Raw genomic sequence first — 27,467 nt, 5'->3', positions numbered from 1 at the left:
TGGCATGATTTGAAAGTATGCATTAAACAAGGTTTGATGAATTTTGAAGCACACAATGTAAAATAAAAAAGCAACACCAACCTGTGAAAAGAAAAAAACACAGGTCATTCTTCCATGACCAGTGGAGATAGCTTGGTAGATAGCACTTGTTCATTAAATACAGAGTAATTTCATAGGAAGAGAACGTATCTTTTTATACTAAGTCTTTCTCCTGTGGTTGGTCCTACTAGCTAAACACGTTACCATTGTGCTCTACATTCAAAGGAAGTTTTCAAGATGTTGTCCCAGTCTGACCGTACCTGTCCACGCACATCATTAATCGATCCTCTTCACCCCTTCCCCATTACCATAAAAGGCTTTTTATTTTTTTAATAGAATGCCAAGCTTCTATTAGAATACTGCTTATTTCACCAGACAGTATTTTTTCTTTTAGAAAACCTATTGAAGATAGGTTTTTATCTTCAATAGCAACACCACAAGTACGTTTCTGAAACAAGGTAGAATTGCTTAAAAGAAAAGGATAGAAGAATCATCTCGTGGAACATGCCAGAGGAAAAAAAACAAAACACAACAACAAAAAACCACAAGAAAACCCACAAAAAACCCAAACCAAAACAAAGAAAACCCACCACAACCCCAACAACTTCCATGTAACCCTGAAATAATTGCCTCTGTGCTTTTCAACATTAAAAGTATCCCCTTTCAAGATAAAAGGAACTAAGCTGTCCATAGTGCATTAGTGCATAATCTCCCAATGGCTGACATTAACTGCACATTTAAAAACTAACCTTCAGGAACAGTCCTGCTGTCACAAGGCTGTTAGACTCTTTGTGTTTCAAAGCTCTGCCTGAATGCAAGCCTGTAGTTTCATTAGATTTAGGCAACAAATTTGGAATGATGGGATTTTGTGTGCATTTTGACTGCTGTGGTTTGATTTTTTGGTTTGGTTTTCATTTTTTTGGTTGTTTTTGGTTTTGTTTTTTTTTTTTAAAAAAAAGTAATGCTACACTCTCATATCATTCCTGTTCCTTCCAATCACCTTTCATAGCTTCTACCTCCCCAAAAAAGTAAGTCCAAGAATGACAGGGGCATACTAACAATACAATGGATTGTATTGCATAGTTATGTTACCCTGGAAATGGGTTAACTTTTTCCATTAAAATTACACTGCTTCTGTACAACTGTGGTAGTCAACTTTTTCCTATGTGGACAAGCTCAGAGGAAGACTGCATCACATAAACCCCAAATGAATTGCAATTTAATGCTACAATAGATACCTGTGCATGTCATCGCTTTCCTCTGTGGAATGATCACTCACTGGTGCTATCACCTTAAAACCCCAAATCAAGAGTAACTCCAAAAAGGTATCTTCCGCCCCCCCCCCCCCCGCCCCCCCAAATCCCAAGTCATTAACTACATGATCCCACTGTACCCTAAGGGATTCGCCTGTTAACATTAGTTCACTTTTCAAATGGCAGGCAACTGTATTATTAGATACTTGACTACTACTGGCTGTAACTATCCTTCATAGTAGCCCACACGGGCAGTCTCAAGAGAGAAGAGCCAGGCTCTCAGTAACATTGTGTTAGCTTCCAACAACTGTGTAACAGGGAGGGAGTTAATACTATGGGCTTTCACCATTATGTTGATCAGTAACAAGTCTGTCAGTCATTTTGCTTGCCACACACGCTACGCTCCTTGGAATAAATTCAAATAGAAGTTTAAGAAGTTCAAGTAAGATTAAAAGTTAAAAATCACTGTGCTGGTTTCCAAACCAATGATAGTTCTCCATACAGTTCAAAAGACAGTCAACCAGAAAAAATAATTAACCATGAACTGTAGTGAAGAAGCTAACAGGTCAGCAGAGCACATTGTTACTCGGCATGGAAAAGCTACATAGTCTAACCATCAAACTTACTACTTTCCCACTAAATTGTCTTATGGTTCTTAACTAAGAGGAACTCCAGCTAACAAGACTCAGACTGTGGAAGGGATAACAAACCAGGTTGCTTCCTGAATTAGGATATTCTCTGGTACTGCAGTTAATGTGAAAGCAAATATTTGTTTAATGCACCCAAGGAGTTACTACATTCAACAACATAGGAAAACACCAATTTCCTTTTGGCCTTAGAGAGCGCTACTAACTTCAGGAAAGGAACGGTTATTTACTGCACAGATACACAGATTTCTAAGAACATTTGAATTTTTAAATAGATTCAGTATGTGGGACAAGGCAAAGCATTACAAGTTACAGCCATTTACCTGTGTCCTTTTGATATCTACATTAGAAGAACACCTGTTCTATATTCAGTGCTCTGGCAATTAAAAACAAAAAAACCCCAACAACAAAACCTAACAAACCCACATCTAATACAAACCATTTCTGTAGAATCAATCACAGCAAATACCTTGAGCAAAGCAACATTCAATTACAAGAGCTCAACTAGGCATAAATTCCCACTGCACCCTTGAAAACACAAATTTTCAAAAGTGTATTCTGAATTCAAATAGTAAGTTCTTATAGTGGTTGTATTTACTGTGGTTATTTTTTTATTATTCCAAACCATGCAGGCCTTCTTGACTTGCATTTCCCTACTCAGAAAAAAGCTGTTGCTAACCCAAACAGCAAGCACTTCCTGCCTTCAGGAAAAACTTGAGACACAAGGCAGCAAGACAAGTTTTCTATTACTCATGTTGCCCTAATCCATCAAACTCATGCTACTGCAAAAGTGGTCTCATAATTAAAACCATTCTAATTGTCAAATATACAAACAAAGCTTTTCTGTGGTTCACTTGCCATTTTTTTCCGTGGTTTGGTTACTCACTAGCTTAGAAAAATTTGCAACATGACTCCAGACACCCAGAAGGACCCGGAAGAGGTGTACAGCCTGCAATCTCCCAGCACTGAGGTGCACACAGCTCACAGCATCCAGAAGGTACTGTTTCACAGAACTCCTCAGAAGTGCTTCAAAGGTAGCAGAGGAAGCCTCCTACAAAGGGCTTTTAACGTATTAAAGGATTTAATTAACAGGCACATGTTGTTTCTGTTCAGAGAAGATGACGATACCTGCAACTTATTTCTTCAGTGTCTGCATCTCAAGAGGGCATATATCCCATGGCTAACACATCCCCTGGGGAGTAAGAGAGCAGAGCTGCCAGGAACCCAGCAGCCTTCGAGCAAGCAATGTCAACACTAATTATTACAGAGACAAGGCAAAATAACAGGGAGGCAACGAAGCTTTGGCAGCATCTAACTTACTTTTCTGCTGCCCTTCCAAAACACTTCCAATGAAATAACATGGAAATCCCCACTATATACTGCAGATGAAGGTGACCTTGGGCAGTGTGCAAGAAGAGGAAAAAAAGCAGATGGATGAGCTTAGGAAACTGCCTGGTACGCAACAGACCAGCTCCCTCCTCCCCAGTCCCGTCCTTCCACCTGGTAACAACCATTCAGAAACAGGCATGTCTAATTAAGTGCCAGAGCAAACCAGATCTATCAATGGCTCTCCAACAGGTTTCTACTAGCTGCACTTTTCCCATGCGCTGCTCAACCTACAAAGCCTTCAACTACAGACATTGACCCTATTAAAGCAACTACCTCTTCTTATTAGCCTTCCTTTTGCCAACAGAGTATTACAACTACAATGAAGTTGCAAAACCTGGAGGCTGATTAACAGTTATTTGGGCAGTTACACAATGGACTCTTTCAGCATCGAAGGAGAGACGATCTGTTCCTGGAGAGAGACTGAAGCAACAATACCTGAAAAATCAGTAGCCCAAAGAACAACAACTTCCTAAAATAAGTCATCCCTGCTAGTCTGGGGTTGACTGTTGTTTTTTGGAGGGGCTGGGGTTTTTTCCCTTCACTTTGATGTGACCTTTATGGAATGACAAACCAAGCCTGAACAGTGCTGTTTATCTACAGCCTGCAGGATCGCATCCACATTTTCAGCTCTGACACCACAACCAAAGCAATCAAACATCACGTGAAACTCAGTTTTCAAAATTTCCAGTATCTTCACTTGAAAAGGTCAAAGTGGAACTTCAGTAAAAACCCCAGAAACCTAACACCCATTTGGCACAGATATAAATATGTAAGCCTAGCTATTCAGTGGTGATTCACGTAAATTTGTTACATATTACTTATCTGCTGATGCAATGAAAACTTCTACAGTTGCAATTTCTAAACACCAGCATGTTTTTTCAGTCATGACTCCAGACTGTGTAAACATGGGATAAAGATTATAGAAGAGTGGTTGGATGAGGTGGGAAAATGGTAGGGCAGTTTTCACTTAAACACTTAAAAATACCATTGATTTCTCTTCAGCAGCACTATTAATATGCTCCATGGAAAAATATTCAGAAGTAAGAGTGGGACAAGTGAGGGCATTCATTACAACCACAAACAGCAGCCTACAGCCTCCATCTGGCTCTTTTACAGTAGACAAGCACGTATTAAATAAAACTTTCTAAAAGTACATGCATTATTTCCGAACATATCCTGGACAGCTATGAGTTAAAGCTCTCTGGTTGTTCAAATCTAACAAGACTTGAGCTTCCTCCCTTTCATCCTTTAGCTGAAAAATCATTTAAATCATTTTTGAAAGGCTTACAAGTTTAGGAAACACAGATTTCTCTGAAACAAAAACATGACTCACCTTAAAAGAATATAAGTAAGGGAAAGATAGGGAAGAGAGCTTTATACCCACTGTGAGCAGACAAATTCTTTTTACAAGCTCTTACACTCATAACAAAAGAATGCTCTTCTAAAGCCAGGCAACAACAACGAGAGATTAAAAAAAAAAAAATCTATCACATCAAAAGCCACAAGAATAAGAGCATGAGCTGGAATTGTTAAATCAATAGAACTTTAACACAGCATTGAAAGCGGAACGCCTTTCGATGTCACTTCACCGTAACAAGGTTAAAGTCCATTATACAACCCACAGAGTTATTCTACATACTGGATCTGATTTAACAGTGGGAATTAGGATAAATGCATTTTTCCATATGCTCTTTAAGCATCCAGAGTGTGCAATGTTTATGGCACGTTTTTAATCACATCTGAATCCGCAAAGTATGAAATTCTGGACCCTGGATTTGTTCTGCAAACTAAAACAAAGGAAAAAAAAAAAAGAAAAAAATCTGTAAATTATGTTCTTCCAGTATCCAAGCCAGTATGCACTGCAATTGTATTACTCTAATACAATGAAAGGAAACTTATGCAGAAAGTGCAGTCTGTGCAACGGCGAAATTGCAGGGAAGTCGGCCAAGCTCTAGTGAAGCACAACCACCAAACATGAAGAACACTGCCGGAGGGCGGGGGGGGGGGGGGGGGGGGGGGGGGGGAACCACACAACAACAACAAATCCACACTTACTACTCAAACTAACAAGTACAGGTTCTCCAATGAGGTCATGAGGCTCACATAACACCACCCTCTCCCACAATAAACGGGTCTTTTGGGCTCTTAGAAATAAGCAAGCATTCAGAATGGCAAAATCCCCTTTCCCTTATCTCGTGCTGCTAAGTAGAAAAGATAAATCCAAATAATGCAGTTAGCACTGCACATTTGTCTAAATTCACTCTTAACCCTAAAGGCTCAAAAGAAACTTCAGGGAAGGGAAAGTAATGGATGGGAAGTAGTGGTAGGGCTGCAGGAACAAGGAAAGGAGAGAGAAAAGGATAGTTTTTCTAGTTTAATGGGGTTTCTTGGGGAGTGGTGGTTTCATTGGGTTGGTTGGTTTGTTTGTAGGTAACATGATTTATTTCTCCAGTTCCCTCTCACTGCAATTCAGGTAATGAAAGACTTGAACTTTGGCAAAAGATCTGCTCCTCAGCCATTAAAAAAACAACAAAACAAACAAAACAAATAGACACATAATTACGCTTACCGGAAACAAAGCTGATCAAACTTGAACAGTAACAAAAAGGCAACAGAAACATGTTCACTGTATCACATCTTCCCTGCTGGCCAAAGGCCCAGAGTTTTCATTACATTTTCTCCCTCCTCACCTCCATTTCACAACAGAATTAACAAGCCCAGGACGCCTGGCTTTACATTTGCAGGAGGTCAGCATTTCATAAGGCCAAAACCCTAGCACGTGGAAAGTGTTAAGACATTTATGTAGTAGAGGAGGTTCTTAAAACTACTACTGTTCAACTCAAAAATCTTGGGAGCTTCACAGATCACTAGAGGTTTCTGAACCACAGAGAAGGGCAGAGTTAGCAAAATAAATCAAGGGTTCCTGTGGGATGTCCTAGTGCTTTACACAACAAGAGGCATCAGGCACAAAGCAGGGTTAGAATTAAACAACACGTGGGACTTGCCAAATTGCACAAGGAAAGAGCTGTTTTATAACCTGGAATGTACTCTCCCTTTCTTTAAAGTTTAGGGTCTAGAGGCATTGTAAAAAATAATTCCACTTGTGTCAGGGACATTGGGAGGAAGGCAAAAGGGAGCATGGAAAGTATGTTTGCAGGGAGGGGAAGGAAGGGGAATCAGCTCAACTGTTTCACCCAACAAGAACAATCTATTTCACCGTGGCAATTAAAGAGCTTACGGGCACCTTTTAATGCCAGATTTCTTACTTCTGTACAGGAATTTGGTAGCATAGAAAGAAACAATATTCCCTGCCAACCATCTATGTGCCAGATGACCAGAGCCAATGAGGATTTCCCAACCATCAGTACTGTCAGTATTTTTGATTTTGTCATTCATCTCGTAACACTTTGCCTAGCTCTTAAGACTCCAGGTTCTTAAAGGCAGCAATTGCTTTGGAAACGATCGCTTTCATTTACACCTCCCCCAAAAAGAGAAAGTTTCCAAGTTCATGTTTACAAAGAAAAGAGGAATTGAAAAACTGCATCTTGAAATACCTAAATCAGAAGGATATACACCTGTCAACATTCTGAGATTTAAAAAAAAAAATATCAAAAGCTTTTTTGTGGAACCTGCTTTGATTACTCACTGTTTGATGCTACACTACCTGTACCTTCTTAACTAGGCTAAAAGCAAGAAGTGAAACGGTGTGTTGAATTTCTTTACTGCAGAATACATGATGATGCTGCACATTAAGAACCTAGTTCTACCTGGGACAACACCAGAGGCACAGTCAGAGAGGAGCCCCTTTTACTCCACACAGAGCGCACTAACAGTGCAAATGGTTGACCCCGGTCTTGCAAGATACTTTGTACTCACAAGCAGGAACAGGAAACCCAAAGCCTAAGCATTTCACACAGCTCACAGCTTCATCATCTTTGTTTTCCACATAGCAGAAGACATTAAGGTGCCTGAAAATGCATTCCACCTCTCAGCAGGCAAAGGGATTGGCCACTATAAATCCACCATCATACACATATATACAGGGCTATGGTTCAGATCGGCAGCCTTCCTCCTACCAGCTGAACACCTTGCAGAATAGACCTCTTCCCTTATGTACTGGTGTGATAAAAGCAGTAGATGCTTGCCCAAAAGAACATCAACCGATAAGTAATCATTAGCATTTTCATGTCCAGAGAATTTGGATTCCATCATATGCCTACGCATTTTTCTTTCAGATACAAAACAGACAGGGGAAACAAAGGCAAACAGAGCAAATTTCAGCTTGCATTGTTAAATGCTTCTTAAAGTACAAGGCTTACAGAGCCTGTTACATCCACGAACTGCCTTCGCTTCCCCTGTGGCACAGCCCCTTTAAACAAAAGCCACTATTCTTAACTCCCCGTTCTCAGTTTATTCCAGTCTGTGGTGTAATTCCTGGGAGTTTTCCTTGGCAAGAAGGAAAAAAAAAAAAAAAAAAAAATCAACCAAAAAAACCCCAGTAATCAAGCACTGCTTCTTTTTTACAGCTGGTTTGAAACAAAAATGACAAAATGAGTGCATCTGTCTACTGAAGTTGTTATTGTCTTGTTTGCACAGTACAGCTATAACAGCATATTACAGGATATTTAGGAGTGAATAATGTATTTGGGGGATGACTCCATGCCAAAAGAACACTGTAGATACCGTTCTTATGGTGCTATCTGGGGCAGGAAGCAATGATTAAGGCCAATGATCTGTTGTATAAGAAAAAAGATAATTTCTTGCTCAGTGTGACAGGCAAGACACAATTAAAAGTATAGTTCACTATCTGTCGACAGACAATTTTTTTTCCCCCCTGGTGCACAATCTGTTGCCCCCAAATGGCCTGCTCTATTAAGCCCCACACAACCTCGACAACAGTTTAGTGAGGTCTCTTGTTAAGGGACTGAAAACTGCTTTACGCTCCCCTAAGCACTCCAGATAGTCCTGACTCTCCTGTAACATGACACTCTCAACAGGTCAAAGCTGTTAATAATTGTTTACTTCTCAAACTTGAAAATTCAAAGAAAACTGCTGCATTTCCTTTTGAAATTGTAATCTCTCTTACATCTGTGCTTAAATACACAGATGAAATGGCACCACTTGGGACACCACCAAGATAACATCCTCAGTTCGGTACAACCTAGCTGCCCCTGCTCCATTCCCCCCAACAGTACATTTGTAATTAATCTTCATATCCTTGACCAGGATAAGAAAGCAGTGTGGGTGCTAAAGAGGAGAAAAGCAAGCAGCAAGAGAGAATGCTTATTCCTCAAATGTAAGCACAAGCCACCAGTTTGGCAAAAACTAACTGTGAGCAGCCTGCACCAGCTTCCACTGGATAACTAAGGACAAATTTGGCCCAAACCCACACACAGAATCAAAAACCAAATTACACATAGGCCATAAACATCAAGTTTAAACACAGCAGTTTAATTAGCTGCAAAAACTGCTTTGAGTTTTACTGCAGTTTGTTTTTCAGTATCTCAGACTTGAGCAACTGCCATGAAACTCACCACCTGCCAACCAAACCACCTGTCTCCACATCTCACTCCCCTTCTAAAAACCCTTTTTAAAAATAATTCCTTTGTCTGATCCATACAGGAATTTTTCAAAGTTAGTACTCCCACTGCATAGATAAGGAAAAGGGACTAACCAGCAGCAAGTAGACACCACCTAAAGCATATACTCAGCACCACGATGTTGCTTTTTCAAAGATATCTGCACTGTGTTGTCCCCTTTGATCCCAACCAGTCCCACCCCCGACAGACAATACCATGTTAGAATGCTGCATTCACACGTAAGTAGTCTTTAACTTGGCATAAAACAAAGCCTTTATGTCTTTCACAGATTAAATCAAGCAACTTGTAGGATGAGATTTGTATAACACCACTTTTACATCAATGTAACTATTACACAGGAGATCAAGGCTTATGCTCCTGCTTTTCCACAGAACTTTTTAGTTTCTCTGAGCAAGTCACTAGGGTTGCTTTTGACTCAGCTCTTAACTTGTGAAAACTTCATTTCCATACCCAACAGTGCTGCACATTAGGTACACGATTAAAGATTATGAGATCCTCAGATACCAGTTGTGGGTCTGTGCATTAGTACCACAGAGAGAATACACGGAGAGTATTTCTTGATTAAGCCATTTCAAAAATCAGACACCAGGCAGGATTATACAGCTTAATTTCTTCAGTGAGTTTCCCAAATTTTGTAACATTAGCACTGTTCCAGGACAGGATGTCCCACAAACACCACTGCGGCTTATATGACTTGTTAATTTTTGTCTTTCTGAAAGCCATCTTCATGTTTTAAAGCATATCTTCAGTTGCTGAATGTCGGATGGGAAACAAACAACATGAAGGTCTTGGTGCAGAGCATCCATGGAAAAAAACCTTGCCAGGACAGGACATTCACTGCACAAATTCTCATATAAATACCCGGTTTACATGCCTGAGATTCAGAGGGCCTTAGGATTGATGTCCAAGTATTTGATACAATCCGACAACTACTACAGAAGCAGAAAAGCAAGCACCTTTTCTCATAGGCAAAGAGAAACACAGAACAGAAAGTATACAGCTACTGATGAACAAACACATTTTAACCAGAGTCACAGGTACCTTTCAGCATACATGCAAAAGAGAGAATTCACAGTAAGAAAATAAATAAAACAAAATGCTTTATGATGATGAATTACGAGCAGAAGTTAAGGAAAATGCAGTGCAACAGAACTATGGGGAGTCACAGAAGCACCATGTTCACTCAGCTGTTGAAGAATACTTGGACAATACTGTATCAATTTCCCAAATAATCTTGGCTTAGATCTTCAGCTACATACCTTTCACTACAAAGCAGAAGTTGGCCTGTTTGGCCCTCTGACAGCTCAAAGCAATTGCCTAATGGCCCTCTTTTGCTTGCAACAGTATTTTACCCCTACCTACCTCTAAACTTTCAGAGAAAAATAAACAATTAATTTCAATCTTGTAATGTAAAATAATTTTTTAAAAAAGCCATAGTGCAGAGTTGATTTATTACCCATGCTAAACACAATTCTAGAGTCCAGCTGGCACAGTGAACACGCAGTGAATCTGGGTTTATGCTCTTAACGTACAAAGGTTTCTTGGTAAGAAACTCAAAACAGCAGCCCAGTTTTAGAGCTGATGACATTGTATATTACCTTTAGCATGAAAAAGTAAAACAACACAATTGAAAATGAATTCTCTTACTCTCTGATGAGAAAGGTTACGAGATTTAAACCAAAGCAAGGCACTTTCTTTCTTTGCCCTTACTTGCTTCAGCTGAAATTGAGACACACAGGTATGCGAAAGGGTATTTTGGTCTTTGGGAGATATAACCATAGTCATTAATCAGATGAATGCACGCCAGTTGCACTAGGCCCTAGAAGCAAACACTCAATGTAAAAAGGTGCTTCACACAGCAAGGATTTAACAGCTAAGCAACATATACCTTCAGGACATGTCAAGTCAAAAGAAGAAACTCAGGAAGGAAACTGAAACAAAAGGGTCACGGATGGTATATAAACCTGGAACTGTGTGGCCCAAGTTTGTCCAGAGAAGCTTGCAACAACACAGTTGGCAGCTCTACTCACCTGTAAGACCTGAAATCAGTTTCAGAGATGAAGGTATGCTAGACTTAAACCTTTACACCTTTTAAAAACCAGCCAAATTACAGTGAACACACATACTGAACAGCCCTTACAGATGATCTGGTCTTTGTAAACAGCTTTCAGCTCAGTGCCACTTAAATTTAGGAGCATCTCCATCTGAGCTCAGCTCCTATGAGCTCAGCATTTCATTAAAATGTTTGGCTTACTTATTCTGCTCCTGGTGAGAAGCGTGAACTGAATTACTGTATGCCGCCTCAGTACACTGCTTTACCTTAAAGCCAAACATACTAATTTAGTATTCTCCCTCAATCAGCTAAAACAGCCATGCTCAAAAAAACAAACAAACAAAACACCACAAAAAAACCCCACAGATGACAGGAAACAGAAACAAACAAAAAAAGGCAACATATTCCCTGCATAAGAGTTCATTATGCAAATCAGTCAATGGTTTGACTTACACAGGAAAACTAACTGATGCTTGTGCCCATTTTTCAAGATGGACTAGAGCCCAGTAGGGTACCTGCTATTGCTAAAGAAAAAAAGTCTTAGGCTATCATTTTTAAAATGTGAAGCCTATAGTCCCTGTTCTAACAAGAACAAAACACTAATATCCACGCAATGGAACCACTAGCAGCAGTAAGCAGAGATGAAATGAAAAGAAGCAGTGGCTGTTTATGTTGGCAGCTGCTTCAAACTCTAATGGAAAATTTCAGCTCTGACTGCATCTAGGCTAGAACAAGTTATTAAGGAAAAAGGTTCAGCTTTCAAACAGAAAAGGCTTACATAGCTTACTGTCCCTTTCTGCACGCTCCTGCAGCAAAGACGAGTCAGGAAACAACATGCCTTGACTATGCAACATATTAAATATCCTCTCATTAGAGGAATGTACCATCAGATAAAATGTATTTCCTTTGGGAAAGGAGAATAGCGATAATGCCCATGCCACAGACAAACTCAACTACTGGTACAAGTAATACCCCTAAACGCAAATATTAAAAAGCCAACGTACGGTGAATGAATCACTTTACGCTAACGGACCAAAATGTATTCACCCAATTATCCCCCTCTTTTGATCAAAGGAAAACTGCTATTTGACAATTATGTTGAGGGAGAATCTTCATCTTTCATATGCTCGTAAGAATTCTGCACAAATAGTACTCAGGCTGTTTGTTGACATGAATAGTACAGAGTTTGTCCTCAGAGAGGACAAACACCTTGCCAGCCAGCACATATGGTAACTGCAGTGACCTTTCAGCTACTACACATCTGCACTATATTTAATAGCTACTCAGGAAGCCAATATTGTATATTATGTAATGCAAGATTAAGCATTAATGAGGCAAGAATAAAATTGTTTATCTAAACCTCAATCTAAAGTTAAACAGAAGCTTATGCTGAAAGATCACACTACACTCATTTTGCCTCCTAACATTAACAGAGCACAGCTTATTTAGTCTCCGAGGTGAGTCCCAACAGCATTTACTTTAGAGAGAAATATTTTGCTATCAGAACAGAGACTATTTTTTCCCAAAGAAGAAAGCGATGCAGATTTCATTCTTATGCACATACATAGAGCACGCTGCAGATATTTTCATCTAAGGGGAACCGCTGATATTCATGACTTCTGTTTACACTGTGTTTTAAAGCTAAATACAGAAGCATCCACCCAGAGGCAAGACCTTTTGATTGCACTCCGGCATCTCTTGCTAACCAGCCAAACCAAAAATCACACATCAAAGATACCTATGTGCTCAATAGGGAAATTCAGAACAAAATTAGACCAAAGTCTGCATGCTTCCACAAAGATTTACTGTCCTCTTTTTAGACTTCTCACTAAGCAAGCAGCTGCAAGGCTCACTACGGAGCTTCAGCGTGCCAGAAAAAAAACCAGACAAGCAAATTAATTAGACCATGGTCACAATCCCTGTATCATAGACCTTCCGTGCGGAATGCAGAAGGAGGCATTTTAAGAAGTTCAAACCATTCAGATACATGTCCTCCCTAGTTTTAAGAATAGGTAGAAGAGGTCACAAATACTTGGGTGCTTATTTCCACGGAAGACACAGTGTATCCAAAACCTCAATTCAATTGCAGCATATGCCATGGACACCTAATGAAATAACATGATACTGTTCTTAAACCTATGTAAGGCTGCCAGTGGGGCAATCATATAGATCCCGCCCCATTTCTAGTGGGTAACTAACCAGCATCAGATGTCTTGAGTTCCGCTGGTCAGGCAACACACCTGACATGAAGCAGGCAGCAGGAACACCAGCCAGAGAAAAACAAACCCGTTTCTTCTTGGACCACGGCCTTAAATAGTTCAGGCAAACTGAAACTGCACAGCAGCTTAGATTAGTGTTTCTGAGTGACCTGCACAAGGCAAGACCCAGCTCTAAATCTGAGCAGCTCACTCCAAGCACAACTTGGCAGTGCCCTCCTGCTCTGACTGAACATTACCGCTCAGCACAAGCTCACATTCATTCCACATTTGTTTACCTTCTGCTTGCCACTAACACGGAGTCAAGCTAAATACAAGAACACAGTCAGTCAGTCCCCAACCTTGTAGGCATTTAAGTACATTTATATCAGGCCCATCACAATGCTTGTGCTTCTAAAACTCTCCAATTCAAGTAGCTCAGTGTAATCACCTAAAGAATTCAGAGCAGGAGAATTTTAAACAATTTGGAAACCCCGTATTATCACAGAGTTTTAGCAAATTATCCCAAAGTAGGGGTGGGGAAGAAAAAAAAATCACATATAATTCAAATACTTACAAATCACATGCAAATCAGATACTTAAGAAAACTTGTTACCAGCTGTGTACCCTGCATTCTCACAACGTATGAATTTACACGAAAATTTATTAACAGAAACTGTTCGTGTCACCTAGGTGCCTCCAAATTTACTTCTCTACTTACCACGTAGAAGAATGAAGAGTGCTGCTAAGCATGAATGGAAGCAGAGCAGGGCACTTAACAGTACCCACTCCACTACAGCTATAACCAAGAGAAAACCATTCAGGAGGAAGGGAGAAGGAAGAAAGATTCATTGCAACAGAGAAGGTGTATTTAAGACAGAGTTCAATGGAAACCCAAGGAAGTTTCACAAGTTTTACTGAAGCTTATCTACAGGGAGGCACTTTTTCTCTGGAGTATCAGAAGGTTACCACTTACTGATCCCACCTTAAAACTACTGGCTTTCCTTGATCCATTTCAGCGTTCCCACTGCAGTAGAGGGCATGCTCAGATAAGAGCTGATTTCAGTTCCTGTGTCTCTTGCTTACAGAAGCTTGAAGGGAATACTACAGCTATTTACGCTCATGCCCGCTGGGAGCCCCTCTCGGACATCATCTTTGAAATAAACCAGAAGAGCGAAGACCTAAAGAATCATACAGCTTTAATACGCAGTAAATATTTTCCTTCATAGAGATTTTTTTTCTTACTGGTTATTCATTTAGAAGAAGCAATTAAAAATATGTTGAAAAACTACGTTAAACTAATGAACACAAACATTGACAAACACAGGGTTTTCTCAAAAGATACTGTATATTAACTATGTAACAAAAAAAAAAGCAAAAAGGCACAACTCCAATAGGGCATTCCTTAACATCCTTGTGAAAACTTAGTACAGCGCAACCCAATTCTCATCTCTCACCATGGCCACTTCATACCTTCCAATATTATAGAAGAAATACAATGTCATATTCACCTCTATATTCTGATTTCCTGTACGGCAGCCTCAGCTTGATTTAACACAAAACAGGCCTCGTCTCTACAATAATTTTATACTTCTATCACATTACTTATCTTCTACTATTGCAGTAATGTTCCAACCACAGGGCTTAAGGCAATACTAGGAAGAGCTCTCGCCTACTATAAACAGAGCAAGCATCTAGGAAAGGCGTGCATTATACAAGAAGCATGATAGTAAGGAGATTTAACTTTTAAGTGGGTTTTGCAGAGAGGAAAAAAAACTTGGCTCCCCTCCCCTCAGGCTTCAGTACAGTGAACTCCAATAAATTAGAAACGTACAGGATGCATGACCTGTCGCCTGGTTTCCATTTAGGGCGAGTCACTTCAAGAATGCCCCCAACTCCTTTTCAAGTAGCTTTTGCAAAACTTGGGAGTTGTTGCGTTGCTTTTGCATCCATTTTTTGAGTTTCACTTCATGTTAATACGGTGGTTGAAGAGGCAAATAAGGCCTTTTTTTCCAGCGTTTCTAGAATCGCTAGAGTTACTTAACAGTGCAACAGATAAATGGCAGGCAAAGTATCTGATATTATTTTGGTGACAAAAAAATACAAATTAATTCCACAGCCTTGTAATTCACATTATTCATTGTTCCACTTTAAGAAGAAAAGCCAAATTGGATAGTCAAATATTATTTACTGCAGTCTTTATTCAGCATGTCTTACAAGAGCAAAACTGCTGTAAATTTTGTCTGGAAAACACTGGGAATTAGAAGAAAGCAGAAGTGAGACCTGTGGGCAAAAAATATGAAACAGAGATTAAACAATCCGTTGCAGGTCAAAGGTTGTTTGTAGATCAGTTACCACTAGAGGCTAAAAAAGCCTGCTCAAAACCATCACCACTCTGCTTCCAGTTGCTCAACGTTTAGTCTTCTCTACACTTAAAATGTAGACCTAATGAAATAAAAACGTAACACTGGAAAAATGCTAGCTTACATAAAGTTTCAGACCACTTGCAAAGGTGGAAGACTATTACAAAAAGCCTTTAGCCTGACATCCAAGTTCAAATATAGAAGTCAGGTAGTACAAACAGGGTCGGACATCTGCCCCCCAACTCTCAGTTCTTTAGTTTTTCTCTTCCCTTCCCTTGCAAACTGTTTGTGTCTATCACAAAGAGACATATTATCTTTACAAGTGTATTTCACTTGCTGTTAATTCAAACTTCAGAAGACTACTTTTGCCTCTCAGTGACCTTAAGTCAACAGAATTAATTTCTGAAGTTAAACACCTATTTGTTCTAAACACATTGCTAGCAGATAGTCTAAAGAGAAGAGGAAAGGACTATTTAAGCTGACCATGTTCTGACTTTATTAGATATTTCTATGAAGCATACTATTTCAGCATTCCTCCTAAGCTATCATCCTTCCAACGCTGGGCCTTCATGCCTCAACATCCAACCAAATACTGAAGCAAAGTCTACCTACACTTGATTTGTAATTAAGTTTCCCCATCTTTCTCAACAGAATCAGTGAATATACACACTGACTGAGGTATTTGAGGAAGCGTTTCATCCTCCACTTTCTATCTGGCTTACATGGTGTTACTATTTACCACCAAAATATTGTGGTTATCACAATATTGTCTCACAAGAACATTTCCAAAGAGAAGAGAAACATTCTACAGTGAGTGACGGGTTTTAAAGTATTTTTACAGTAATGCCCTGCCCCACTGACCACCCAAATTCCACACACACAAGAGTCTAAACAACCAGTTATGCCTTAAATAAGTATTTTGCAGATCACTAAAACACGGCCAGAAAACAGCCCAACTTGATTTTCAGTGAGTTAGCTCCCTTCTAAGTTCAGAACAAATATGAAAACCGCTTTCCAAAACCACCCTACCAGCAATTAAATGACACCTGCAGAACAGAAACCGAAGCTTCTAGAGAAGCTTGGCAATTAGGACTAATGGAAAAGTAACCAGATTCCCAAGGCTTCCCAAATCCTCTTCCCTTTGAAGGAATCAACCACTCCTCCCTGTCCATCTTCTTTCTAAGCACTTGCCAGGATTTTCAACAGAATGACAGTTATGTAAGCTTTATGAAGTTCAGTACAGTAATAAACCAGAGATCAAGCCAGAAACTGAAGTTACATGCTTGCTGAACATGCTTCAGGAATGCGAAGAGTTAAACACAACAACTGAATTCTGCAGGCCATAGGAGCAGGCACATACCTCAGTCTTCCAGATACAATTAGGTTTTGTTTTGGTTTAGGCTCTCTTTAATTACCCAGTGCCATATGAGCCCAACTGGGTGACATAAATGTATTATTCCGTCATAATGTCAGAATTTAAAATTAGATTTGATCTCCATAAATACCACTTCAACCTTAGTGACTCCGTCCAGTAACGACAACTATTTTATGTAACATCTTTCACTCACTAAGACCTAAAAACTGCGCTAAAAATTACAGCTACCTTCTCTAGCTGTGGATTTCTTTTCCATTTACCTGAAGAGAATTCATTTCAGGACGAGAAAGAAATAGTTTCGTAAGATCAAACACTGAAGCAGCAAGAGGAAAGGCAAATTACATAAAGTCCGAATGTACTTACAGTCTCCTTATTCGGAAGCAACTCCTTTCGGATCCTGAAGAAGTTCTTGCCGTACTGCCTCAGCCCCTTAATAAAACGTTTCTGTGATGTAAGAAAAAAAAAAAAGAAAAAAAACACAAAAAAAAAAAAAACAGTATGTGTCAGCAGAAGGGAGGGGAAAAAAAAAAGATCTTGTTAAGCAGCACAACAGCCAAACAACGTTCTTAGCTTAAAGTCTGTTGGTAGAAGAAACCGTATACCTACACAGCAACTGAAAACAGGCAGAGAAAAAAGGCTTTGAAAAGATACCGAAAAATTCAAACCACATTCCCTTCCACGTTCAAACTTCCAACATTTCCAGCTTAAAAAAAGTCAGTACCACAGTCAGTTCTTTCCAGAAGGACACGGGTGTTCCGCTGCACGTCTCTTCTGAAGTCTATTTTTCAACTAAGAACAGCAGGCGCAGGAAAATACGCAACGCTGCTTTCAGGGGGGAAAAGTGATTCCCCCGCGGCGGCGGCGCAGGGGCCGAGGAGCTCTCGCAGGCGCCAGACCCCGGGCTCGCCCTCCCCGGCGGTCGGAGGAACAGCCAAGGAAGCTTCCGCGGCCGAGAAGCGGGGCCGCCGTCGCTCCCCCGCCGCGGCTCGCTGCGCTTCGCGGCCGCTCGCCACTTCCCGCTCTGCGGCCGGCCGGGGGCCGGGGCAGCGCTCGGCGGGACGCAGCCGCGGCGGTGTTGCAGGCGCAGGGCGGGCGATGGCGGACGGGCGCCGCTGCAGCGAGGGCGGCCAGGCGAGCGGAGCCGCGCCGCGGCGAGCCGAGCCGAGCAGGGCCGGGCGGGCAGGCGGGAGGCGGCAGCCGCCCAGCATGTGATCGCGGCGGGGCTGGGCGGCGCGGCACCCGCGGGGCGCGCCGCAAAAGGCGGCCTGGATTGCCGGCCCCCCCGGCCCCGAGCGGCGGGCCCCGAGCCCCCGAGGAAGGGGCCCGCGCAACGAGCGGCCGCGTTAGCGCCCGCCGACCCGCGGGGGGGGACTCTGCAGCGGGGGGGGGGGCTCTGCAGCGGGGTGGCGCGTCGCGCCCCTGGCAGTTGCTGTATTTCAGCGGCCGCACCCTTCAGCTGCCCCTTGCACTCAGCTCCCCTCTGCAACACCCCCTCCCAGCCTTCAGCCGCAAGCAACGCTCGTTCCCCCCCTCTTCCTCCTGCGCCGGGCCAGCCCCTCCGCCGGCAGCCCGGGGCCAGCCCCGCCCGCGCGGAACAGGGCGCTCCCTGCGGCAGGGCTCGGCCGAGGCCTTCCCTTCCCACACGATGCATGCAGGTACGCACTCTAGCAAAGACTAGATGCTGCCTGCAAAAGACCACCCGTACCTGGGCCTTCACATTCCGAGGGACACATATGAGAATTAAAAATTCCCTAAAAAGAAATACACCTCAAGTTGGCTGAATGCATTTGGACCACATCTTCTTGCAAACACCTACTTGAAGGAAGTGGGCAGGCGATTAGAGGCTTCCATATTGTGGGCAAAGAATCACAGAAAGGGTAATTCACTACTAAAATAGTGGTCTGTAAACCTCATGAGCTCCCACCACAATCCTGAATACAAGTGAGCAGTCTCTTTGGAACCTCATGCATATTATTTTGCAGATATGCTCCCACAAGATTCTAACCTTACCTAACCCTCAAAACCAGCAAGACTGCTAGGGCTCGCCAAGAATACGCCTGGGGGTGCAGAGACAAGAATTAACCACCAGTTGTGTATCTTTTGAGATTACAGTCCCCTCCAGTGTATGATTTGCTCATACCCACCTGCTCCTTTTAAAGCAGCACAGTTTGAGTAACAGGGGTGCTTGGGTTCCTGAACAAGGAAGATTTTATTCATGGCAACATACCAGCCCTGCATTCACAGGCAGAAGTCACAAAAGTAACTACAGAGCAAGGTATCAAGAGTGCCTACAAGGTGTAAGTGGTCGCTAACATGCACACCTTGTACTTTTTAGCATGTGAATGACACTAAATTTTCATTACAGTGAGGGGGAGGCCCACCACTCCTCAGGCACCCCATGCAGACCCCTTCTGTCCTGTGCTTCTGGGCAAGAAAAGACGGCAGCAGAAACCAGCCAAACCAAACCTGCCCTCATACCACTCCCAACATCCCAAAGAGCAACAGAATTCCTGTCTGCAGCTTATCACAACGAATAAAATCAACTAAATCAACAAACATTGGAAAACAGACAATCCAAAAGGAATTTGGATTCTAAACGATGCAGCTCAGTTCCTGGCGTTGACACCACTGCCTCATGTACTGTATCAGAGGTACAATGCTTTTGCAGCATTAGTTAACAGAGCATATATAACAAGAAGGCAACATAAAAAGCTGTAGGGGAATAAGAAGAAACCAGAGCCGGAACGCTCCAGCCACAAATGAAAACACACAGGGAAATACGAGAGCACAATCTGATCTACCACATAAAATGAAAAGCCCCGATTCCCTATCCCTCATTTTGCCAAAGATTTGCTATGGTGTATCTGAATTCTCAGGGGACCATTTTATTTCTTTTTTTAAGATTCCTTTTAACCAAACTATTTTACATTTGTTTTGTGTTGTGGTTCAACTCTGTATCAAAAAAGCCTATGACAAACTGTTTTCCTTTGAACTCGGGAGATGTCACAAATCCCTGCTGAGAATGTAAGCCTAGCATATACCCTTATTTGAGTAAGAGAATTAGAGGGAGCTTGAAATGCTGTTCCAAATTCCTAAATATGTATTATATCCTTCTGGCATTCTGAAATTTTGGCCAATTATGCCATCACCTTTATTGGTGTCACACAGAATTACCACTAGGTCACTGAGGCAGCGCAAGATATCCAACTGTAAAATAGTTCTGTGCCTCTACTGAAAGGCAAGAGAGCACCAGTTCTTAATAAACAAAGAACAACGAAGCACAAAAATTAGTTTCAGAAATCTAGACAGAAATAACAAAGTGATCAAGGTGGGGTTTTTAAAACATTTTCTTACTCAGATTTTTCCTTCCTATTCTCATCTTCCATTAATTCAGGCATCATGTTAAGTTCTCCCTTAGCCTGCAGCAAGAATGGCTGCTTTTCTTCTCCAAGTCAAGCACAACAGAGGCCTTGAAATGTTTTTAAATCTAAAAAGAATAGTTCCACACCAAATCAGAAGTGACCTGTCGCTCTTCAGCATCTCATAAAACAGACTGCAAAACACAGTTTTAAATTTTCCCCCCTCTGCACAAACGACATGCAACAAATTCTATGTCTGCATTTTAACAGTGCAAGAGATGCTGCACGACCCATAGAAAGCATCTGAAAATGACAGCTGTTGAATTAAAATAGTCTTACAATACAGGGCTGGTAGAACAGTGAGGCTTAAACCTACAGATGCATGAAAAAAGCTTTGATAGAAAGTCGAAATGGCTCTAGAGCGCAATGATTTAATTTTTAAAAGTACATAATTTGGATTTTTAAGAGAAACATTTCAATTTTACCACTTAAAAGTTTACTTAAAATGTTACTCATGACAGAATTCTGTCAGCATTATTCTTTGTACTGTTCAATGAAGATAAACTGTAACACAATATAAAAAAAAAAAAAGATGGATAATTATTGCTGTGAAGCAGCATTAGGAAATCCCGTGCTTTGCTAGGTCAGCCAGTGTTGACAGACCACACAGTTATATTTTACAAAGTTGTTACCATGGCTATTGACCAGCCACAACACAAGATCTCCTAACACCATTTTATAATTTGAGCTTCCCCAATGAAATGTATTAGACATTGCAGTATCCTGCTATGATGTGTAAACAGGGAGCTATAAATAACAAAGGAAGAACAAGGAACAAGCATGTTAATGTTTGCATATATGTTACTTGCAGGTCCCATATTTTATCCCAAGAAACAAATACCATGACAAGATACACAAAGCCATCATGTTCTGACTAACAAAGCTCAGATGGCATGTTTATCAATGTGATGATAATGCCATTGCAAAGCTGTAGTTAAGGTTATGCGTCAGGGTTTCTATTATCAAGAGATTATAGCTTAGCAGGAGATATTTGCTGCTGCATGCCGAAATTCAGCACCCCAGGTTTCAACTGTGAACTAAGGTTCCCAGTTCAGTTTTAGTTTTTACTGCAGAGATCTAAAATAAAACTGTTTCTAAAAGCATGCAAGAAGAACATCCAGTACAAAACCAACCTGTTTAATCAGTTTAAGAATTTCAAACTGAAACATCATGGGCTGAAAGGCAAGACAACTCTGATAAAGCTGTAAATTCATAACTGCTACTAACATGTCTCTTCTGAAGCGATGCTTCCATCAGGTTTAGATCAAATGTATTTTCTCTAAGAAAATCTATGTGTTCTAGTTCATTCCCTTCCCGTGACTTACACCTGGCTAATTAGTGAAGAGCATGTTGAACTGCAATATATTTACAAACACTGAGCCTTTTCTGTTCTTTCTCAGTCCAGGAAATTCCCCCTCTAGGACTTCCCCCCCCCCCCCCCTTCAATTTTTCTAAAAAATAAATTGCCCTCTTTAGACCATGTCCGAGAACATCAAGTTCTTCTCTCAGCCTTTTCCTTAATTACAAGCATATAAAAATGGAAGATGTTGCTATCGCAAAAGCAATAGGTACAATGCATGTTTTGAAAGGTCCAAGGTTTTCTAGGCAGATGCCAATTGAAGTTGTCACCATTTCCATATTTAGTATGCTGTTTTGAGTTTTAGACTAAATATGATAGGAAAATTTACAGGGTTTTAATAGTTAACAGCAAATAAACACTAAATGCATAAACGCCTTTTTATTAAATTTCACAAGACAAAAAATTATGGCAGCGTTTGGAAAAGATAAATCCGTTTTTATCTGCAAAACTTCTGTTAAATATGCAGCACATTTATATATTGCCCCAAACAATTTTTTAGCATGCAGACAATTTCAGTGCACAGAGTACATGTTATTATAAGCTTGGCTGAGTTTTAATGTTATACTTCACTTATGTGTATACATTGCAAATAAAGGCATTTGTGGATAATGTTAAGTGATATATACTGGCCTCTAGAAACAGAAGAATCCTGATAGTTTCCTTCAGATGGCACAATTTAATTTAAAGATGTCAAGTACTGCTTACAAAAACATAACTTCTGTTATTCACAATTTTTTTTCCCACCAAACTATACCTGGCTGTAGCAGAAAATGATGCTAGTATTTACTGTATCATTACCTGAAAGGAATTCTCTATGCTCAATAACAGACAGGGCTAAGTCTATACTGCTCAGTAAGTAATACCATGAAGGGCAAAAGGAGGTAAAGTTAATGAAAATGCACCTGTCACACACATCCAAGCTGTTCTCGGAATCCACCTAACCGCTGCAGACACACAGCATGCCTACTTAACTGTTTCCACAAGCTGCTTTGTTCCCTGAACCGTCTTACCCAGAAGTCCAACTGCCCTAAGCCACTGCGCTAGCTAGGGCTGCGACTGGAGAAGGGACCGTGTCCGGGACCAGGAGCTGCAGTCAGTTTGGCATGCCCTTCCCATGCATCATCCACTTCCAGCCTTACGTCGCAGGCTTTCTCTCAGTCCTGCCTTCTCAAACAGCCCTAACTGGGGACCGGCAGCTTAGTTAAAGCTGCGGGAGAACACTTTCTGACACTGAGGCCAGGAAGGAGAAGCTCTATGGACAAGGAGCTGGAGAGAGGCACAGATGTTCTGCCTGGTCTGAGAGAGAAGAGGATAGTCAAAGACTTCCACAACACCATTTTAAGACACACAAATTGCCAGCTCAAGAGAAGAGAAAGCTGCAGAAGAGAGGAAAGACCCTTTTCTAGGGGTACAGGAGAGGGCAGATGGGAGAGGTTCCGCAGAGATTTCTTCACCTAAGAACGCGCCTCCTCAGAGCAACTTGCCATGAACAAGGACTGGGCCCAGGTAACAGAATAATCTAGGGTACAATGGTAGCACATACAGTGAGGAACAAGCATGATGAGTCAACAAAGCTCACCTAAAACCTTTGGAACCACCAAGAGAAATCTTCATTCAGACCTCTGCTATGTTCCTCTAACATGCCCTGCTGCTGGGAGAACAGGATATGCTTCAACCTCATTTTATTGTTTCCTGTCACTACTGTAATGCTGCTTAATGTTTTTTAAATGTATTTTTAAAGTAACAACCTATTTTACCCTTAGTGTAGATACCTGCGCTGTTGCAGGTTACATCAGTTAACAGCAAGCTTGCAAAAAATCACCTAGCTGGCAAACTTGTATAACAGGAAGTCACCATAACCCTTCCCTGAATGTCTCTGCACAGTGTTCCACAGACATCAGCATCCTAGCATCAGAGATGAGCAAGCAGAAGTAGTACATCTTTACAGCAATATCTACACTCTCACTGCTCCCTCAGTGTTACTGCCTTTAGCCTACCACACCTCAGATGCTCTTGGGTTAAGTTTACTGCTGTCCCACCTCTAACCACAGCACTTTTCTGCTCCTGAAGGGAGTAGGGCTGTCACCAGCTTGCAATTGAGAGTCTCCACTGAAGCACAGGTCATGATTTGAAGAACGTTATACTTTTCTCTAACACAACCATGTAAAGGTATAAGAAATCGTTCACACCATCTGGCAACCGCTTGAAGATGTCTGCAATCACTTCCTACAAATCTCTGTTGCAAGAGACCTCTGTTGTAGCAGAACATCTGTGCTCTGATGACCACCGACACTATACGAGCTCTTTCACTATCTGTTTGGCTTGCACAAAATTGTGGACTCGGCAAGTAAAGATCCTTCACTGTACTTGGTGTGTTGTATGCTGCACCAATTGTGACAGTGAAGCATGAACAGTAGTAGCTAAGTGCCAGCCAACTCCTGCAATGCCAGTTCTTGCTGCTTAATTACCAACTACAAATTTTTAAGCAACCTATTTTGAGACAAGTTGTTTTTTTGGTTTTGCTCGTTTGTTTTTTCCACTGTCCCCTTTCACAACAGCTAAATGTTTCTTAAATTGTGCCACAAACTTGTTTCCAGACTTCCAGCCCAAGAGATAAGGCACGTATGCAGGTGATCATTTTGTAGAGGAAGACTAAAAGAGAATTATCATATATATGTATATGAGTGTGTGTATAGATACTTCTTTTTCAGTTCAAAGCATCCCTTTACCCCCAAAATACACCTACTCAATTTGCTGCTTCATTCAGCAGATTGTGACCTAGGTTCAAAATACATACTAAAACCCAACTCTGCTTTCTTTTAATAGATACCAGTCCGTTTGTCTTGTCAATTCTTTTTAATGAAATAATTCTACTGTATCAAGACAAAATTGTCTTCTAACTTTTGTGGTATTTTGAAAATAGAGTTCTTTTCGACCAAGTGCTCTTACTCAAAGATATGGAAAAACAAAAAATATTTTTAATGATATTCCTCAGATACCAATCTGTGCTAAAAGGCATTCACGTTCTCACTGGATATTCAAAGCACCTCTTCAAAGTGCACTGCTGGTCATCTACATGTCATAAAAATCTTACACTTCTTAAGCCATATGCCTGTAAGATCAAGTATCCTCTATAAACAAACTGACACGAAATGTATCAGCTGGAAGGCTTAATGATACTAAACAATTAGCATTCCCTCCCAACCGGATCGCTTTGTCTTCCTGAAAAATTAAACCCTACCTCAAACTGTAAGGGATTCAACAGCAAAGCATTCTACAAATGTACAGAGGCACACAACATCCACTAGTCTGTGTTCCATATATCCATAGCCACATACACAGACAGAAAGTCATTAAGCCGACTCCCTCAAGGGAATGCCAAAAGATCCTGAAATGATAATGAACCCCCTACCATGGTGCTGCACTGTTAGCTTTTGTTTTGAACAATTGATCTCCCATGATACCTCTTGCTTGCTGAAAATATTGGTATTAAGTGAGCATGAGCACAGCTGTGTGTAAATTACATATATAAACAGATTAGATTTGTGTATTTATGCTGGATGCAAACACATTAATAGCACATTTGCATACACAGTTGGCTAAATGAGATTGCATGCAGAGCAGGATTACTAGTTAAACACATTTATTTAGAATTTTCAATAAAGTATTTATACTGCCATTCAAGAGGTCAAAGTGGATTCACCATCCTTTTTCTCCTCTTTGCCTTCTTGGAAGTACACGAAAATGCTTTTGTTGGCATGATTTCCAAGTATTGCCAATCCTGCATCACCACTATTCTGGAAAAAGGACGCATGAGCTAGCAGAAGAAACTTCAACTGGGCTGTGTACCTAAAGGTTTTCCAAGTTCCCTTCAGCTCAGCTTATTGAAGGGGAGGTCAGAGTTCTACATTTGACCACAGCATGAACTGCTACCTAAATGCCATTTTATAAAGCTGCTCTTTCTTTCCCTTCTCTGTTTAATGTCAGGGATCGATGCAAAAGTCTGTATGAAAGGCAACATGATATCAAAGGTGACACAACGGCTCTGAGACATTTCCAAAGCTGGGGGGAGAATTCAATTATTCCTTCACCCCAGAATCTAAGCTGCCAGGGTGCTGCTAACCTTATGTGCTAACCCCAGTTTTGATTTACCGCCAGTATTTGAACAGAGCTATTTTTTTATACAGAGAGAGATTTCAGGTTCACGCAAAGCAGTATGCAAAGCTTTGATTCTCCTTCTGCATTGTACCTGTTTCTGTGTGAGAGCCTAGATGAGAAAGAAAACAAAACAACAACAAAAACCCCAATTATGTTTAAACGAGAAGCCTTTATTTTTGCACTAACTATGCTCTAGGTGCTTTCACTGCACATCCCCAGGTAATGCTCCCAAGCCAGCCAGCCGCTCTCTTGCCTTCACGTTTCATGTCGGTTCCTGTCAAAAGGTCCAGCCCTGCCTCTTGGGTTCACCACACTGGCAGCGCTGCCGATAAATCATCCAGCAACCTGCTGGTGGAAACGCACCGGCCGCTGCGGTGGCTCTGGCCCGGGTTGCCAAGCAACCTGCGCGAGAGGGATGTCTGAGAACTGCTGACAAATAGCCAAGTGGCTGCAACGACAGACCTCTCTGTCAGAAGCGTGCATGGGAGAAGTGCCTCCCCCGCCTCGGCTCTGCGCGAAACACTGCGATTGTAAAAACCAAAATCAAAAGGCTATTGTCATGAACACACACTTCCTGCTCAATTACTAATTGTTAAAAAGCTGCGGGGAGTCTGTGATCACACAGCCTGTGGCAACAGAAATGTGATCCGGTAAACAAGATAAAGTCAACAGTACACCAAGAAACCTGATCTAAGAACAGCCTGCAGTGGCATATCAGAAGCTGATGCACAGATCAAAAAAAGGCTGGATATTAAAGCAGCAGAAGGAGGCAAAACCCCCTGACTTTTCCTGAGCTCTAGAAGGGGTATTTGATAAACAACCTTGACTCTTTGGAAAAAGAATTAATGGATTATTACAAGCATTATTAACCATCCTAACACCACTACAGTTGCCTGGCCACACATTTCAACAGAAAGATGAACAGGCAGGGACAAACGAGCACTTTTGTTTGAAGTCTGCTCAGTCTGCAATTTACTTTCCTCTAATAAAATAAGGGTGGGAAGAGGCGGCAGTCATTTTTCCAAGCCAGGTCTGGAGGACTCACCCCCTGGGTGGCAGTGCAATAGAGGGGTCAAGCTGCAACAAGATCCTCCAAAGACAGCAACAAGTCCCGAACCTGAGGAAGGCTGGAAATGCACAATCCCTCAGGGCTCTCCATAGCTCTCCTCTGAACAGCCGTGCAGAAAGGCAGTTATGTTTAACACACAGGCAAGCATTTCCTTATTCTACTAAACTTAAATCATTTCCACCAGCAAGAAACTCACCTGGCCAACTTGCCCGTGTTTATATTTAAACACCCATGACAGCCCTTCTGCTGACAGATTTAAGGGTCCACCTATGCCGGCACAACAGGCTGATCCAGATCTGCGCGACACTCCCACTGCTCACAAAGCCGCCCCAAGACATTTGCTCTTCTGTGATCTTCAGAGAACACTCACGTTGCACATACCCATAAACCAGGTTTCACACAGGGAGTCTAAGACCACCCCCTTCTGCAGGCACAAACCTTAAAACCCATCAAACTGGAGGCTGCCTTCGTTGACTTTAAAAAAAGTTTTTTTATTTATGTAACATTATCTGTAGATTGTCATCTACCGTAATCAACAGTTTCTCAG

At 41.4% G+C, this 27,467-nt stretch overlaps 1 protein-coding gene across 8 annotated transcripts in view; it reads right to left on the bottom strand.

Annotated features, from left to right (window-relative positions):
- The window catches only part of RERE (arginine-glutamic acid dipeptide repeats), a 254,066-nt gene that overhangs the window by 37,115 nt on the left and 189,484 nt on the right, over positions 1 to 27,467 (bottom strand). For 7 of the 8 annotated variants that reach the window (XM_055799961.1, XM_055799963.1, XM_055799956.1 and 4 more), the window contains one exon: positions 17,278 to 17,358. The exons of the other annotated variant lie outside the window; for it this stretch is intronic. In XM_055799961.1, coding sequence (XP_055655936.1) covers positions 17,278 to 17,358 — 81 coding nt within the window. The remainder of the gene's footprint in view (positions 1 to 17,277; positions 17,359 to 27,467) is intronic. 8 annotated transcript variants of the gene reach the window in all.

This window comes from Falco peregrinus, chromosome 3, assembly GCF_023634155.1.
Source record: "Falco peregrinus isolate bFalPer1 chromosome 3, bFalPer1.pri, whole genome shotgun sequence".
Taxonomy (NCBI): domain Eukaryota; kingdom Metazoa; phylum Chordata; class Aves; order Falconiformes; family Falconidae; genus Falco; species Falco peregrinus.
The sequence above is the reverse complement of the archived record's forward strand: the minus strand, read 5'-3'. Positions and strand labels throughout refer to the sequence as shown.